Consider the following 17,597-nt stretch of genomic DNA (forward strand, 5'->3'; position numbering starts at 1 on the left):
GTGAGTGACTGTAGGAGGATACAAGATGATTTAGACAAAATTTTTAGCTGGTGTGATGAATGGAAGGTATCTGTAAATATAGAAAAATGTAAGTTAATGGAGGGAGTAGGAAAAACAAGCCCATAATGTTCGAATACAGCATTAGTAGTGTTCTACTTGACACAGTCACGTCGATTGCATATCTAAGTCAAACGCTGCAAAGCAATATAAAGTGGAATGAGCATCTAACGAGTGTAGTGGCGAAGGCGGATAGCCTATTTCAGTATATTGGGAGAATTTTAGTAAACTGTGGTTCATCTGTAAAGGAGGCCGCATATAGGAGGCAAGTGAGATATATTCTTGAGCACTGTTCGAAGGTTTAGTATCCGCGCCAGGTCGGATTAAAGGAAGACATCGAAGCAATTTGCTACCGCAAATATTACGGAGATGATACGGGAACTCAAAATGGTTCAAATGGCTCTGAGCACTATGGGACTTAACTTCTGAGGTCATCAGTCCCCTAGAACTTAGAACTACTTAAACCTAACTAACCTAAGGACACCACACACATCCATGCCCGAGGCAGGATTCGAACCTGCAACCGCAGCGGTCTCGCGGTTCCAGACTGTAGCGCCTAGAAGCGCACGGCCACTCCGGCCGGCCTGCGGGAACTCAAAAGGGGAATTACTGGAGGGAATGCGACGTTCATTTCGACGAGCACTATTGAGAAAATTTATGAAACGGGCATTTGAGGCTCATTTCAGAACTATTTTACGACCCCCAACGTAGATTTCGCGTTAATGATCACGAAGACGAGATCAATAAGATCAGAGGTTGTACGGAACCATATAAAAAGGTGTTTTTCCCTACCTGTATTTGCGTGTGGGAGAGGAAAGGAAATGACTAATAGCGGTACAGTGTACTGCCACGCACCGTACGGTGATGCGGTGGTTTGCGGTGTGTGTGTGTGTGTGTGTGTGTGTGTGTGTGTGTGTGTGTGTGTGTGTGTGTACAGATTAGTTCTTCATTTATAGATTTCCCAGTCACTCGTCCCACGAAGAAGTACCGTTGTCTTGCATGGTCCAAGGGACCATGTTGGGAAAGGGAACAAGAAGGGAGAGGAATGAAAAAAAAAAAGTAAGTCCACTGCCCACTTTGAAAAGGGCATGAACTTAAGTCCGATGGAAGGGAGAAGGGAGGAGGGGTAGGGACGTACACCCTCTCCTACATGCCATCCCGAGCTCCCTCCTCACTCCATTGCTTAAGATTAATTTGAGGTTATGATATCGCGAAGGAACCTTGCACTTCTACGGTGACCAGAAGTCATGAACGGAAACTGCAAATCAAGCTAACGGTAGAAGCGGCTCTTACATAGGCAGGCGAGTAGTAATGCCGCCGGCAGGGTCGTACTGGTAGGGGCAGATTCCCCGTTAAGGTGAGGCGCCGTCGTCCGTGCAGCGTTCATTTATCAAGCAAGCAGGCAGGCAGGCGCCAAGGGGCTGGGCAGAGCTGCGCCTGCGCAGAGCAGGAGTTGGCGTGCGCCGGGTGGAGGTGCGTGCAGCCCCTGAAAGCCGATTGCACGCGCCGTGGCCGCACAATGCGGGGACGCCGGCAGGGGAAGCAGAGCTCTGGAACATGGCCACCACAGCCGCGGCGCCAGCTGCCAACTTCCCGCCGCTGAAAGCGCGGCCACACCCCGCCTCGCGTCGGCAAAAATTCCGAGGGAGGCCGGCGGCTTATTTTTTTTATTTATTTATTTAGGGAGAAAATGCAGCCTCGTGAGAGTCCGCGCCGCTGCTCTGTGCTGCTGAGGCTCTGGGGAGCTCTAGTGGCCTTTCCGTTGCATTCCAGCATCCTGGGCCGCGGAAAAAATTGCTCTTCGTATTTTTGACGTTTGAATACTAGGATGAAATACTAATGCACCGAATAACATCCGATAATGATGCAGTAATAACAGGAACCACGGGACTTAATACGATCAAACGCACGTCTTCGCAGCCGAGGTCGCCACCTCAAGCCTACACAGGGGCGCTCGACTCGGTGAGGTAAGTCGGTTTGAATCCTGGTGGTGGAAAATTTACACTGCCAGTATTTAACCGGCGCGGAGAGGAGAGGTGGTTGCGTAATATTCCTGATCACCATTTCTTGTGCTAAAGTCATGGATTAAATTCCGTACCTATACGCTGCGTCTAGCGATGTGAGGGTATGTGAGGCTGTTGGTGGTCGTCCGTTTGTTGAATGAGGCGGTCCTCTTGGTGCTCCTCGAAAGATGTACGTTGTGTGTGGAAACCGGATTTCACCCTCTCCCTTCCCTTTATCCATAACAACACGAAACCCAACACTGCTCCCTACAATCACTGGTCACAGTCATCCACACGACACGGATACACACTTCACAACGGGTCGAAGAAAGGGAACGGAAGACCACCTCCACTAGGACTTCGCCTACAATGGCGGAAGAGCATTCCTACGTCTGCCCTCCTACCCTCATTCCCTTAGCATGGAACCACCTTGACTTTAACTACTCTTTGAGCTGATACAATCCTCGTATTATTGTGTATTGGTCGGCAGTCTGCGATTCTTACCAGATAGAATTACTGGAGAAGATAGGGTAGATCCTAAGAGGGGCGGCACGACTCCTCAACGTTTAGTACAGTCAGCGCAAGAGCGTTACGGAGATGTTCAATAAACACCACTGGCATACGCTCCAAGAGAAGCGGTGCCCATTAAAATTTCGAGAAAGTACGTTGTAAGAAGAGTCAGGTAACATATTACTCCCTCCCACATACATCTTGCGAAATGATCACGGCGGGAAAATTTGAAATATTCGCGATGATACTGATGTTTACTGGCAGTCGGTCTTCCCGCGCACCGTTCACCGTGGAACAAGAAGAGCGAGGGATTGGGTAGCTGGAATTATAGTAGTACCAGAACCATCCCCCCCCCCCCCCCCCCCCAACACGACATGGTAGCTTGCGTATAATGGATGTAGGTGTAGAGTATGTAATGAGTAATTGATGCATTGATATGGGAATGCATTTGAGTGACAAAAAATCGAGTCATCTTTTTTATGGATAAGATAGTATGAAACCATGCCACTGACATGGTAAAGCCAGTAAGTCGCTAAATGAAAGTGTTTAGTTTCAGCAGCTCACCAAAGATGATATGACCAGTAATTATGAAGACTTCGGCACAAGACGCTACTAAATTCACGTGAAATGTTGTCTGAGTGTAATCTTTGCTGTCACGTTCTCATCAGTATTAGTTTGTTCAGTTTTGCGTCAGAGTGATTTAGGGATTAGGCTACGTGGGCAGGATGCCACCTAAAGGGATTCCCTTCAAACCGCTGAGTAGGAACTGGTGATTTCATCTATGTTTACATATCTGTCCACTGTTTATTCCTCAACTCCATGTGTTATATCAAACAGCTATCGAACTATAATATATGCTTGTATATTGGCGATATCGGATAAATTTTGTGCCTTTGAGACCATGGTATAGCAGCACGGGGTAGGGATGAAGTCCCATCGCCTTTACTAAAATTTATTTCATCACATGGATTTGCTCATAAACAAGCCCTGCATATTTGATATACAGGACAAAACAAGAACCGAATGGGCCTTCGCACTTACTTGGGTTGCAGCTAATAACTAATTCGAAATAGTTGACTCGAATTTCTAGTGCCTGGACACTCTTACGATGTCAGAATGAGATTTTGGCTCTGCAGCGGAGTGTGCTCTGATATGAAACTTCCTGGCAGATTAAAACTGTGTGCCCGACCGAGACTCGAACTCGGGACCTTTGCCTTTCGCGGGCAAGTTCACTTGCAAGAGCACTTGCCCGCGAAAGGCAAAGGTCCCGAGTTCGAGTCTCGGTCGGGCACACAGTTTTAATTTGCCAGGAAGTTTCACTCTTACGATGTCTTGGCATAACTGACAAAGCAAGACCGTGTGTGAAACAATGGCGTGAAAAGAAGTTTCAGATACGATAAGAGATGAGAAGAGAGTACAACCATCCATCGAGCCTGAAGATTTCCTGGATGTGGCAATGCCAAGTGACGGATACGTCAATACAACCACTCTCAAAATCAGCACCCTCTCCTGGATCAGGGTGTCAAAAGCCGAGTATCTCTTCATAAAAACACGCCTCACATTCAACGAGATTGAAAGATGTAAGGAGATCAAGATTACCAAGAGTGGACATTCGCTGGATTCCATCACTGATATGACACATCTTCCACCAGACGAGAGCAGATCAGCGATTTCTGAACCTAAAAAGAAAGATTTATCGGCAATGCTTAAATTTTTGAATCCAAAATATCACATTTTATAGAGATTTTTACTCTTCACATTAGCAAGTCTATTACAATTTGTTTGTACTTTGTCTTTTTTTTGTCCACTTTGTGTTGTTCACATGATACACTCTTCAGTTATTCATATCACCTGAGGTGCCTGGCTCGACATGTGTTTTGTACATTTTGTTACCAGTTTATACAAATAATATTCATATTTAAACAGGCTCACAAACGGTTTTTGCTTCTCCTGCACAGTTAGGCTTTTGTGAGTTACAGACTTTCCCATGTCAATGACTCAACTGATGTCATCTTTGGGTAACTATTTCGGAAACTGTCGTCAAATTCTAGCTGTCTAATTTCCATAAAATGCTCTACCGTGATGTTGACCAGCTTGGGCAGTCGTGCCTAGTAGCAAACCGCTTCCAGGATTCGAAGAGGCGTGTCAGCCCTGCATCGCATCCGCCTGGCGGATTAAAGACGAGAGTCAGCTTGGCGCTCCCTGGCTATGGCTTTTAGACGGTTTCCCTCATTCGACTAGGTGAATATCGCACTGGTACCCACGTCCTGCTTCAGTTAAGCGACTCGCAAACACTTACAGAAAATGTTTGCACATTTTCACGTTAGATAACACTAGAGGCTGACCGGTGGGGTACACAGATTTGATGAACGCAACTTTTTCCGTAACAGCAGTTCTATACGAAAAGGGAACGCACCAGAACACGAAGAAGAAGAAGAAGAAGAAGAAGAAGGAGAAGAAGAAGAAGAGGGAAGACAATTGGCAGTCACTTGTAATTAAAAACAATAACTAACTAGATAGATGACCTTGACAGCCTCGAATTTTTGGGATTACAAAAAATGGCTCTGAGCACTATTGGACTTAACATCTGAGGTCATCAGTCCCCTAGAACTTAGAACTAATTAAACCTAACTAACCTAAGGACATCACACACATCCATGCCCGAGGCAGGATTCGAACCAGCGACCGTAACGCTCGCTTGGTTCCTAGAACCGCTCAGCTTTTGGTATTACAGCTTGGCAACAATTTAATTTGGTAGTTGCAGTCGATTGGATTAAAATCGTTCTGGTTCAGATATATATAGCTTTTACCATCGCCTTAGTGATCTCAAATAACATAATAGTTATGACTTTTTTTTTAATCGGACGATTCTTTTTGAAGTACCATGTAAAACTCGAGCGTTTGCTCTTTCCACCAGTACGTGGATCACGCACATATCTCAAATAACATAGCCGCGCGGGGTTGCCGTGCCGTCTGAGGCACATTGCCCCGATTCGCGCTGTTGCCCTCGTCGGAGGTTCGAGTCCTCCCTCGGGCACAGATGTGTGTGTTGTCCTTAGCGTAAGTTAGTTTAAGTTAGATTAGGTAGTGTGTAAGCCTAGGGACCGATGACCTCAGCAGTCTGATCGCATAGGAACTTACCACAATTTTCCAATTTTTTCAAATAACATAACAGTTATGATTTTTTTAAAAGAAATCGGATGATTCTTGCTGATATACCCTATATAACGCACCCGGTTTAAGTGCAGTCCAACAATAATTTGGATTAAATGGTGTCGTGGCAATCCCAGGAACTAGGTACACATAGACCTACCGTTGACCAATGGGAAAATTACACGTTTAAAAATACTAAGTGCCCGGTTACAATTTTCATACAAATTGTCCACTAGGTTCTGATGAACTGGTGCGCCTTAAGCGTCGATAAAATAAGTGTGCTGAAGAGAACACGCAGTCGCAACCTACCGACAGCGGTGGCGCCAGGACCCCGTGGAAGGCGGCAGGCGGTCGCACGGTGGTTGACGGTCGCCCGCGGCGACAGCGGCCTTATGAGGCGGCCGTGTTTGTTGAGCCAACAAGTTTACAATAATAAACAGCGCCGCGCTGTCACCGCGCGCCCGCGCTATACATAGCCACGCCACAATATTATGCCGGCCCGTAAACACCGCTGGCACTTGTTTATTACGCGCCCTCCTCGTCTGCCCGGGGCTAGGAGAGCGCCCTTCAATAACTGGTGACAGCGACAGCGACAGGCTCCCGGAGCGACAACAACACTTTACAGCGCCGTCGCCTGCTGCTTTGCCGGCAGTTTTCATGTGTACACCCCATCGTGCTACCGAGTGTAGGAAAAACTTGGCGGGGTCCCATATAAATTAACTTTCAACATAGGTAGCGGCGTTGATGTTTAGACACTGGCCAGGGATTGTTTTGTACAGTGTGTTCGTAACGATGCTGATTTGAGATACAGGGTAACATGTGTTACATAGGGTGACACTGGTTTGCGACGGTTAGCTAGATAGAATCGGTAGATGTTCATTTGCACTAATAGTTAGCGTAAAGTATCACCTTATCGTGCGTATATCAACTACATAACCCTCCAAAAAATGGCTCTGAGCACTATGGGACTCAACTGCTGAGGTCATCAGTCCCCTAGAACTTAGAACTACTTAAACCTAACTAACCTAAGGACATCACAAACATCCATGCCCGAGGCAGGATTCGAACCTGCGACCGTAGCGGTCTTGCGGTTCCAGACGGCAGCGCCTTTAACCGCACGGCCACTTCGGCCGGCTATCACCCTCCCTCCTATACCTCAGGAATTAGGCAAAAGCTTCACAATTCTGTCCATTTTCTACATGATCTCTCTAGATTTCTCTCCCTAACTGAATGAAAATATGCTACTTATTTAAGTGATCTGCCAACATACATTCGCTTCAAATTATCTTTACCTTTTTGTATTATACGTACCGATGCATTTTTATCATTTAGAGAGTACCAGTAAACCTCTATCCCTGATTATTTAAAGAATCGAACTCTTACAATAAAATGGCGTATCTGCCGAAATATGATGCGTACGATGATGTAGTTTTACAGTTACCTCCAGTGAGATATGCTGATACCGTCTGCAAAATGCATTGCAGGTAGAGGTAGTAATAAAGTAAAATGTCATTCCTTAGCTGCAGTTTTACTGTACGATGGGCGAAAATGTAGTAAACGATACATTTTGTCTCTTTCATAATTTTCTGGAGGTAACAGAGAGAGAAAGTTTCGTGAAGGTTCAAAATTATGTGAAAAGTTTGTTGGAAGTCGCTAAGTGCTCTCAATTTCAAATACTGGCTTAATATAGTCTGGGTAATTTGTGCGTCGTGAGTTAAGACTTACATACAGTTTCCAACTGTAATATCTGGCTTACTGCGTTAAAACTCTAACTTAAAATAACAGGTATAATGAGTAGTTTATGACAGCCTTATAAATTATTAAATTTGGTTAATAACCGTATGAAATACTGAAAATGAAATTTTGTTGGCCCTAGAAGTCGTTAGATAGGCAACCTGCAACTGCGTTTCTATCTCGAGTTCTCCGTAGTGATGCAGATGTATGCAGCATTTGTCAGAGATCTGCTCTGGTCGCTTGATTAGAAGAGTACAATTGTTCACTTTAAACAGGAACTAAAATTTTAGCGGCTTGCATATTTGGTATTTCTTTTTTAGAGCTAATTCAACTCTGACGTCGGTAGAACGTTGCAGGCGTTGCGACTGTCCTATACAATTTTAGTCACGTTTAGTTTCTATTCGTATTCTTTAGCGTTACGTGTATTGCGCCACATATGTACATCTGAAATTTTTATTTTTGTGTTTCATAATTTCGCTAATAACTTGTGCTACAGCCTAAATAACTGAAGTGCGATATCCTTACCACATTTTCCTTTCATTATCTTTTGCCGGTCGTCTCCAATTTAGTAAGTGATAATTTGCAAACATCCAGTTGTCGCTGCATCTGATCCTATTAATTATGATATTCAGTCTTATCTGAGGATTCGATTCGTAGAGAATTCCGTCATTACCGCCTACCACGCAGGGGGCCCGGGTTCGGTTCCCGGCAGGGGACTGGGTGTTGTGTGTCCATCGTCATCATTTTCATCATCATTGACTCGCAAGTCGCCGAAGTGGCGCCAACTAAAAAGCACTTGCAATACGGCGCCCGAACTCCCCCCGAATGGGGCCCTCCCGCCCAACAATGCCATACGCTCATTTCTTTTTTTTTCCTCCTCAGTATAAACGTCAAATGATGTAGAAAGGATACAAAAAAATGGCTCTGAGCACTATGGGACTCAACTTCTGAGGTCATTAGTCCCCTAGAACTTAGAACTAGTTAAACCTAACTAACCTAAGGACATCACACACATCCATGCCCGAGGCAGGATTCGAACCTGCGACCGTAGCAGAAAGGATACAACTCCGCTTCATAAATTGGTAAGTGCTTTGGAATAGATTGCGTCCAATATATTTTTATAAAAACGCAAACTTGAAGGCTTCTGTCGGAGCCCATGAAGTGCTTCGGGAATCATCTTACTTTCATTGTACATTCTACAGTGTGAACCCGATCTCCACCTACAAAATTTGGAGGTTGTTCAAAGTCATTTCTTATTATTTTTGTATAAAAGCACGCGGCCACTGGTGTTTTAGTTGCATTTCGTTTCATTTCGTATTCCATTTGTCTTTGCACCCGTACTGTACACTGGCTCAATAAGGAAAGTGTTTTATTTACTCACGGTACTTGCTGTTCATAACAGTAATCCCTCAAACTTGCATTCAGTACTGTTCACTTCGATCTCGGATTTGGTTTGTTACTAGCCGGCGGAGTGGCTGAGCGGTTCTAGGCGCTTCAGTCTGGAGCCGCGCGACCGCTACGGTCGCAGGTTCGAATCCTGCCTCGGGCATGGGTGTGTGTGATGTCCTTAGGTTAGTTAGGTTTAAGTAGTTCTAAGTTCTAGGGGACTTATGACCTAAGATGTTGAGTCCCATAGTGCTCAGAGCCATTTGAACCATTTTTTGCCGTGTGGGCCCGGGCGTTGTCGTGAATCAGCAAGATCTTTGAGCCCAACTTTCCCCTGCGCTTGTTTTGTATTGCTCTTCTGAGGTTGTGCAGAGTTTGGCAATACCTTTGACAGTTTATTGTAGTGCCTCTTTCCAGGAAATCCACAAAAATCACACCTTTTCTGTCCCAAAAGACAGTCATTACGTTGTTGAAGGCGCAGGCGGCCGAATTTTACGACGAAGAAATTTCCAAGCTCGTCCATCGCTACGATAAGTGCCTTAATTTAAATGGCAACTATGTAGAAAAGTAGTATTAAGTGTGGCTTTCATCTGTATATAATAAAAAAAATTTCCAATACTTTATTTATTTTTAATTCCAAAACGTAATGTACTTTGTGGATAGCCCTCGTAGTTCTAAGTTCTAGGGGACTGATGACCTCAGATGTTAAGTCCCATAGTGCTCAGAGCCATTTGGTTTTTCGGCAGTGCGTTAAGGGAGATGCACAGATGTACGGATATGTTTTCTGGAGAAAAAATGGCCGATAGGCACCTCGTTTGTAGGTTCACGCAATCCAGTGGAAGAGTGGCACGTCTACACAATGTAATGATACTTTTGTGCTCAGTATTCATCATGATGCTGAGGTCTCTGCTCTGATACTATGCTCTGTCATCGAATTACATTCTTCGAGAATATCGTCACTATGAACGTCAAATGATGTCGCAATAATAATACAACTTTCTTCAGATCTAGTCTAGTTTCCGGTGGATGAAAATGGTGTGCGTCGAGTTTATTTTCATAAAAATACAAGCATTAATATTTCTGACAGAAGCAGTCAAGCGCTTCGGAGGAGCCTCCTATTTTCATTATGTGCTCCATAGCTGGCCATTGCAGTAACGCCTATTCCTCAAACGCGTATCGTAGCACGTAATCAGAATGTGATAAGTGCCTGTACATTATAATTTATATTAGCTGGCACTTGGCAGCTAGTGGGTTGGACAGCTACCACCGGCATTATACCATTGGGAAACTGGCGCTGTCTTCTACTGTGTTCCACAAAGCATAGTGCCTATCAGTTCCGGATGTGCGAATCTCGCCTGTTTCAAGAAGAACGTTAACTCCGGCCCGAAAAACTAATAACAGATTTTTTCGTCCTTAGAGACAGTAAAGAGATCTTTACCATACGTGACTTTCAGAGAGCGTCAGAGACTAATCGTATACCGATATGCCATCACCTGTGGTTTGAAATTACATTTCCACTTCGTGGAGAGTCCAACAGTACGGAAAGAAATATGTGAAGGTCGCCTCAATGTTTCTGCTAACGCTAGTCTAGGGGGCACTATTCGCGTAGAGTCATGCGGTATGTTGATGCATCATTTTTAAGACTGGCGTGTGCTCACCTCGAGAGCTAGGCCTGTCATTTGCACAGTTTCTTTCTTGAGGCAGTCACTCCGGGCGAGACCGGGTGGTAGGCGGTTTCTCGTGACTTTTCCGTTGCAGGTCATAACTTAATTTCTATACAACGCTAGATTCACTGCTGTGGTTAAGTGTAACAGAAGAGGTGGACAGGCATCCCACTCTCCTATAACAGATGGTCAAGACGCCTGGGGTGCTGAGAAGTTTGAGTCAGTGGCAGACTTTGTTCTGGAGCTTCGGCAGATCGTACGAACTTCCGTACAAAACCGGCGCAACATGCATAACTTCAAGTGGTAATAAAAAATAAACAACTCGTTAGAAAACTGCACTTACCGTACTGAAATCCTTACTGCCACTGACGTTTCATATATACAGTTCTATTTACTGAAGAGAATTTTCGGAAGTTTAACAAATGAAATGAAATGTAAGTGACGAACATCGGTGGAGATGGCCGATCTCCGACGAAAATGCGTCCTGCGCGGATAAATGAGACACTGTTAGGTGTGGTCATTAAGCAGTCTACGTCGGTGCTCAGTGGTAACGCGTAACTCGTTATCGAACGAAGAAGATACTATTTTGTAGTTGAACTTTAAATAAGTGTTTGGCCCGCGCGACGGTTGATGCGGCCCTTAAATGACTGTCAATAATGTACAGTGATCTCAGCATGAGAGATTCTGTGCCCAATATTGTGATTAGACGTCGCGACCGTGGCACTGACTTAAAGATTTTAGTAGCTCTCATGTGGCACTGATTACACCGCATCGCCAGGTATTAGGACTGCCTTTAAAATCTGCCTCATGCAAACTCATATTTTTCTTTTCTTTTTTTATTCACCCAGGCATGTTTCGACACCTTTGTCTCATATTCTGTGGGTCAAGTTTTGTGGAAAGTATAGTATAAAGTTTATAATCATTGCTCTATGCTGTCAAACACAACAGGAAAGGGCACAAAAATCGATCTATAAAAACGCAGTTTCACTAGCAGTCTAATTTTTTGCTGAGCAGTCGACACAAACCGAACAAAATGCGCATGTTATAATTTTTAGGCTTACAATAGGTCACCCATTATCAACTATATATTATACTTTACAGAAATAAAATTTGATCCACAGAAGGTGACACACAGGCGTCGAAACACGACTGGAGGAATAAAAAAGAAATAAATATGGTTTGTGCAAGGCGGATTTTCAAAACAACCCAAACTTTAAATCTGAAGTACAGAAAAAAGCTAAGAGGTGGTTCAAAACGTAGATGATTTTCGCCAGACTAGTTTCCTTACTCCACCCAATTGGACAAATAAACACGGTGACATCAGTTTTTCTTAAATCTGAAGCTTTGAATATTATTGCAGTGGCAATTGTAGTAATCATATTGATCAAACTTTTGTATTTTCCTGGTGAAAATATCTATATTAGGACCCGTACCCTACATACTGGTGCTGCAGACATCTTCAGAAGAAGTGAGATAGGCCGGCGCCTCATCCAATAATTACAGAAACACCCAGTACAGAATATTATGATTTACGATACTGCCGTGCCTGTGTTATTCTGAATTACGGTGCTCAATTTCTTTGAACATGCATGCAAGCACTGCGGTGACTACAGCTGTTATGAAATACACTAAATGTATTTCCAGTTGCGAATATGGACAACTATCAGCTGTAGAATGGGATGACGACAATGAAAATTTGTGTCGGACCGCAGGATTTCCCGCTAATCGCGAACGGTAGGCTCAGCATTTGGCTATTCGTGCACGACTGACAACCTGACACAAACTTCAGTATGTCGTCAACCATGCGTCTACAACCCGTACTCTTATATTCATTACGTACATTCCCGTACAGGTGAGAGATTTTACTTCAAAGTCACTTACCTTTTTTTGGCGGATAAATACATGTGAGAATGTCAAAAATGGTTCAAATGGCTCTAAGCACTATGCGACTTAACTTCTGAGGTCATCAGTCACCTAGAACTTAGAACTAATTAAACCTAAGTAACCTAAGGACATCACACACATCCATGCCCGAGGCAGGATTCGAACCTGCGACCGAAGCGGTCGCCCGGGTCCAGACTGTAGCGCCTACAACCGCACGGCCACTCCGGCCGGCTGTGAGTATGTCCAAAGGAACTTTGCAGTATCGTATTTATCCATCAACATCTGGCAAGCGACTTTCAAGCAAAATGTCTCACCCGTTCGGGAATATACCGGGTGATCGAAAAGTCAGTATAAATTTGAAACCTGAATAAATCACAGAATAATGTAGATAGAGTGGTACAAATTGACACACATGCTTGGAATGACATGGGGTTTTATTAGAATAAAAAAAATACAAAAGTTCAAGGAATGTCCGACAGATGGCGCTTCATCTGATCAGAATACCAATAATTAGCATAACAAAGTAAGACAAAGCAAAGATGATGTTCTTTACAGGAAATGCTCAATATGACCACCATCATTCCTCAACAATAGCTGCAGTCGTGGAATAATGTTGTGAACAGCATTGTAAAGCATGTCTGGAGGCAATGGCGTCGGATGTTGTCTTTCAGCAACCCTAGAGATGTCGGTCGATCACGATACACTTGCGACTTCAGGTAACCCCAAAGCCAATAATCGCACGGACTGAGGTCTGGGGACCTGGGAGGCCAAGCATGACAAAAGTGGCGGCTGAGCACACGATCATCAGCAAACGACACGCGCAAGAGATCTTTCACGTGTCTAGCAATATGGGGTGGAGCGCCATCCTGCGTAAACATCGTACGTTCCAGCGGGTGTTTATCAGCCAGGCTGGCGATGATACGATTCTGTAACATATCGGCGTACCTCTTACCCGTCACGGCAGCAGTTTTGCTGTCCAGCGCCATCTGTCGCACATTTTGTGAACTTTGTTTTGTTTTGGTTCTAATAAAACCCCATGACATTCCAAGCATGTGTGTCAATTTTTATCCCTCTATCTACATTATTCCGTGGTTTATTAAGTTTTCAAATTTATACTGACTTTTTAATCACTCTGTACGTAATGAGTGTACAAGTATAGGTTGTAGACGCATCCGTCGGACATTTTGTGAACTTTGTTGTTTTTTTTTTTTTTTTTGGTTCTAATAAAACCCCATGATATTCCAAGCATGTGTGTCAATTTTTATCTCTCTATCTACATTATTCCGTGGTTTATTAAGTTTTCAAATTTATACTTACTTTTTTATCATCCTGTACGTAATGAGTGTGCAAGTATAGGTTGTAGACGCATGCTTGACGACATATTGAAGTTTGAGTGTGGCCGGGCCCCGAGTCGAGCACGGATAGCCAAATCGTTGGCGACCGTTCGGGATAAGCGGGAAACCCGTGTTCGAGGCCAGGTCCGGCACAAATTTTCATTGTCGCCATTCCATTCTACAGCTGACGGTTACGCATATTAGCAATTGCGAATACATTTCATGTATTGCGATTACTGTCTCAGTTTATTCAACTCCACGTGGGGAACAAGTTACGGAGTTAGCGTATTCAGAGGCAGTCGCGGCAGGAAGAATCTATTCTCTCTGCGAGTGTAGCACACGGGTGGGCAGTCGCTGTGTGTTGAGGCACACTTACCTGACTTACCAGGTGCTGGAACGGCGGCGCGGAGGGGTCCAGGCGGTCGAGGTCTGTGTGCAGCGCGAAGTCGGAGAGCGCCTTCCAGGGCGGCTGGTAGGATTGCACCTCGATGGGGTTCATGCCGAGCGGCGACTCGTGGCGCACGGGGCTGGACGCCACCATGGGGATGCCCTGCATGGCGCCGTAGCCCAGCTTGCGGCCGTCCTGCGCAAACACAGCTGCCTCAGGCGCTGTCAGCTCCCCGTGGCCGGCTCCCCAGCAGAACTATGTCGGCGTGGGACAGACCGTCACTCCAGGCTACACTCGCACACACATCTACAAAACAAGCGCCGCTAGCAAAATACAGTTTCATCTCCTCCACCGTCACCCACACATGTTTTTGTTGTACCAGCACTAATGCTTACATTTCTGGAAGAGGTTATTAATGTTAACACAACTGCGCAGGTTGTCCGAAAATTAACTACGGAAAGTGCAGGGTTATTCGTAAGTACCTCTGCAGTTTATGTAGACGACTGCACGTAAGCTGCGAGATATACAGCAAGTACACCGTATCAGTGGTTGCAGCACCTCACCAAGTCTGTAACTCATTTTACAGGTGTTCAATATGGACACCAGTTGTGACGTGGCAAACGTTAATACGTCCATGCAAATTCATTGAAGTCGCTGCTGCTGACCTGGAAGGTGGAACGGCAGCAGCTCGCTTTGGAAATCTAATCACTGGGTTAGCCATTTGCAGGCACGAACTCATTGGATGTCACAGTACAGAGCGGATGATTGGTTTACTGGTTCTGATACTCCTGACCCTAGTGATGCACTCTGCAACTATTCCCCGGCACATATTACGAATAGAAACTTGGTGAAGGACTCTATATACTGCCATCTGACATTTTTCTGTATATCTTACAGTTGTCGCACAGTCGTTTTCTCAAACTCGGAGTTAAATTTAAGTGCAGCCACTTACAGAGGTCCAGTGTGGACTGTAATTATAGTATGACAGCGAAACTTGGTAGACTTTCTAATGCATTAATGTGAAACTAATTTACGCTGGAAAAGAGTTGGGTTGGGTTGTTTTGGGGAAGGAGACCAGACAGCGAGGTCGTCGGTCTCATCGGATTAGGGAAGGACGAGGAAGGAAGTCGGCCGTGCCCTTTGAAAGGAACCATCCCGGCATTTGCCTGGAGCGATTTAGGGAAATCACGGAAAACCTAAATCAGGATGGCCGGACGCGGGATTGAACCGTCGTCCTCCCGAATGCGAGTCCAGTGTTTAACCACTGCGCCACCTCTCTCGGTGGAAAAGAGTTAGTTCCTATTTTGGGCACCAGGTGAAAATCTGGGGCTGTGTTTGCAATGAAGGTGTATAGAAATGTGCCCGCATCTCGTGGTCGTGCGGTAGCGTTCTCGCTTCCCGCGCCCGGGTTCCCGGGTTCGATTCCCGGCGGGGTCAGGGATTTTCTCTGCCTCGTGATGGCTGGGTGTTGTGTGCTGTCCTTAGGTTAGTTAGGTTTAAGTAGTTCTAAGTTCTAGGGGACTTATGACCACAGCAGTTGAGTCCCATAGTGCTCAGAGCCATTTTTTATAGAAATGTTTCCATATGTAATCGATTAGGAACGGTCAGAAAAGGTGAAGCAAATGAGAAAGGCATAACTTTGATTTTTTTTTATTATTAACCGCCGCTTACATAATTTGTTCAATATGGGCACCGGAGACGGCGATGAGGTGCTATAATGCACCAGATTTGCACACAGTGGCCAAATTCTGAACTATTTTTTTTTTCAGCATAAATCAGTTCCGCGCAGCACTGTATATACAAGTTTCGCAGAAATACGAAAATTCAGCTCACGCTGGACCTCTCTGAGTAGCTGCCCTTGAACCACCTGATACATTCACAGTCTCATATTACTGTACTTTCAGTGACGAACTGTCACTCACTGAACCCTAAGCTGTGCGATAATTGGTACATATTGCGAAAATCGACTTAATTAACATAAAAATGTTAACGTAATAGCGGAAAAACAGAAAGAATTCCATTACTCAGGAAGCAAGGCTGCGCAGGATGGCTGAAGCAAGTAATATATTGGAAGTAGGTTGCCACAGCCGAAGTATGTTTCCTTCAATAAGAGAGCTCTTACAAAGACAGATAAAGTACGAAATGAAATGCTAATAAGAATACGTGACGGTGAGAGTATACAGAACACCAATCGTCGCCAGAATAACAGACAGATTAATGGGACATTTGCCAGTAGTAACGTGTCTGTAGAGGGAACATTACAGATGAAAACTGATAGTGGACAATGACTAGAAAATGCAAAAGCATGCGGACACACCCATGTAATGCGGAACTGACCACCAGATGTCCCGACGTGCGGACCCACCAGTGCGAAAGGAAGGGGGGGGGGGGTATTGTATTACCGTAGAGAAGAACATACAGCAGAATGTGCACCAGGAGAGCTCAGTGGCTTCGAACGTCGGCTAGTCATTCTGTGTTACCTGCGTGGCAAGTCCATAACGGACATTTCCACTCTTCTAAAGCTGGCCAGGTCGACTGTTGGGGACGTGGTTCTGAAGTGGAAAAGCGAAGGACAACCGCAACCAAACCAAGTCGAGGAGACGTCATGTTCTGACGCACAGGGACGGCCGAACATTAAAGATAGTGGTGGCAAAAAGTTGCATATAATCGGTTGGAAGGGGTCACTGGTTAGTTCCAAAGTGCTACCAGCAGTCCAGCTAGTACAATGGTTGTGGGTGCGGAATGGGACACAGTGGTCGGGCAGTTCCTGACAAGCAACACATTTCTGCAGTCGACGTTAAGCAGCGCTTGAGGTGGTGTAAGCAGCGACGCCACTGGACGGATGACTGGACGAGAGGGTTCAAATGGCTCTGAGCACTATGGGACTTAACTTCTGAGGTCATCAGTCGCCTAGAACTTAGAACGAGTTAAACCTAACTAACCTAAGGACACCACACACATCCATGCCCGAGGCAGGATTCGAACCAGCGACCGTAACGGTCGCGCGGTTCCAGACTGCAGCGCCTAGAACCGCTCGGCCACTCCGGCCGGCACTCGACAAGGCAGAAGGAAGAAAAGATGTCCACTGAGGACATGTAAGGGATGTTTCTATGAGACAATGAAGGCGAGTGGTATCTCTAAAGGAGACTAGCAGAGTAGGACGAGGTGCGCAATGGACGCCAGACGCGGCCAGAACCGTCAATTACGCTCATGATATGTTGCTGGTGGTTTAGGAAAACCACAGGAACTATAGATCTGCGTCGTACGTCCGCACGGGGGACTGAACTGCCGCCTACCCGAATGCGAGCTTGGTCCTCCTCGGTAGCTGCGCGTTCAGGAGCCCGGGTTCGATTCTCAGTCCGTTCACAGATTTTCTCCGCTCGAGAATTGGGTGTTGTTTTTACGAGGCGTGTTTTTTAAGTATGTACCGTTCTGAAATTTAAAAAAGGTGCTAAGATATCTCAATAATTTTATTTTTACATGA

At 45.2% G+C, this 17,597-nt stretch overlaps 1 protein-coding gene across 1 annotated transcript in view; it reads right to left on the minus strand.

The window, feature by feature from the left end:
• The window catches only part of LOC126262804 (insulin gene enhancer protein isl-1), a 468,702-nt gene that overhangs the window by 25,788 nt on the left and 425,317 nt on the right, over positions 1–17,597 (minus strand). The window contains exon 6 of the mRNA XM_049959645.1: positions 14,102–14,308. Coding sequence (XP_049815602.1) covers positions 14,102–14,308 — 207 coding nt within the window. The remainder of the gene's footprint in view (positions 1–14,101; positions 14,309–17,597) is intronic.

This window comes from Schistocerca nitens, chromosome 6, assembly GCF_023898315.1.
Source record: "Schistocerca nitens isolate TAMUIC-IGC-003100 chromosome 6, iqSchNite1.1, whole genome shotgun sequence".
Classification (NCBI taxonomy): domain Eukaryota; kingdom Metazoa; phylum Arthropoda; class Insecta; order Orthoptera; family Acrididae; genus Schistocerca; species Schistocerca nitens.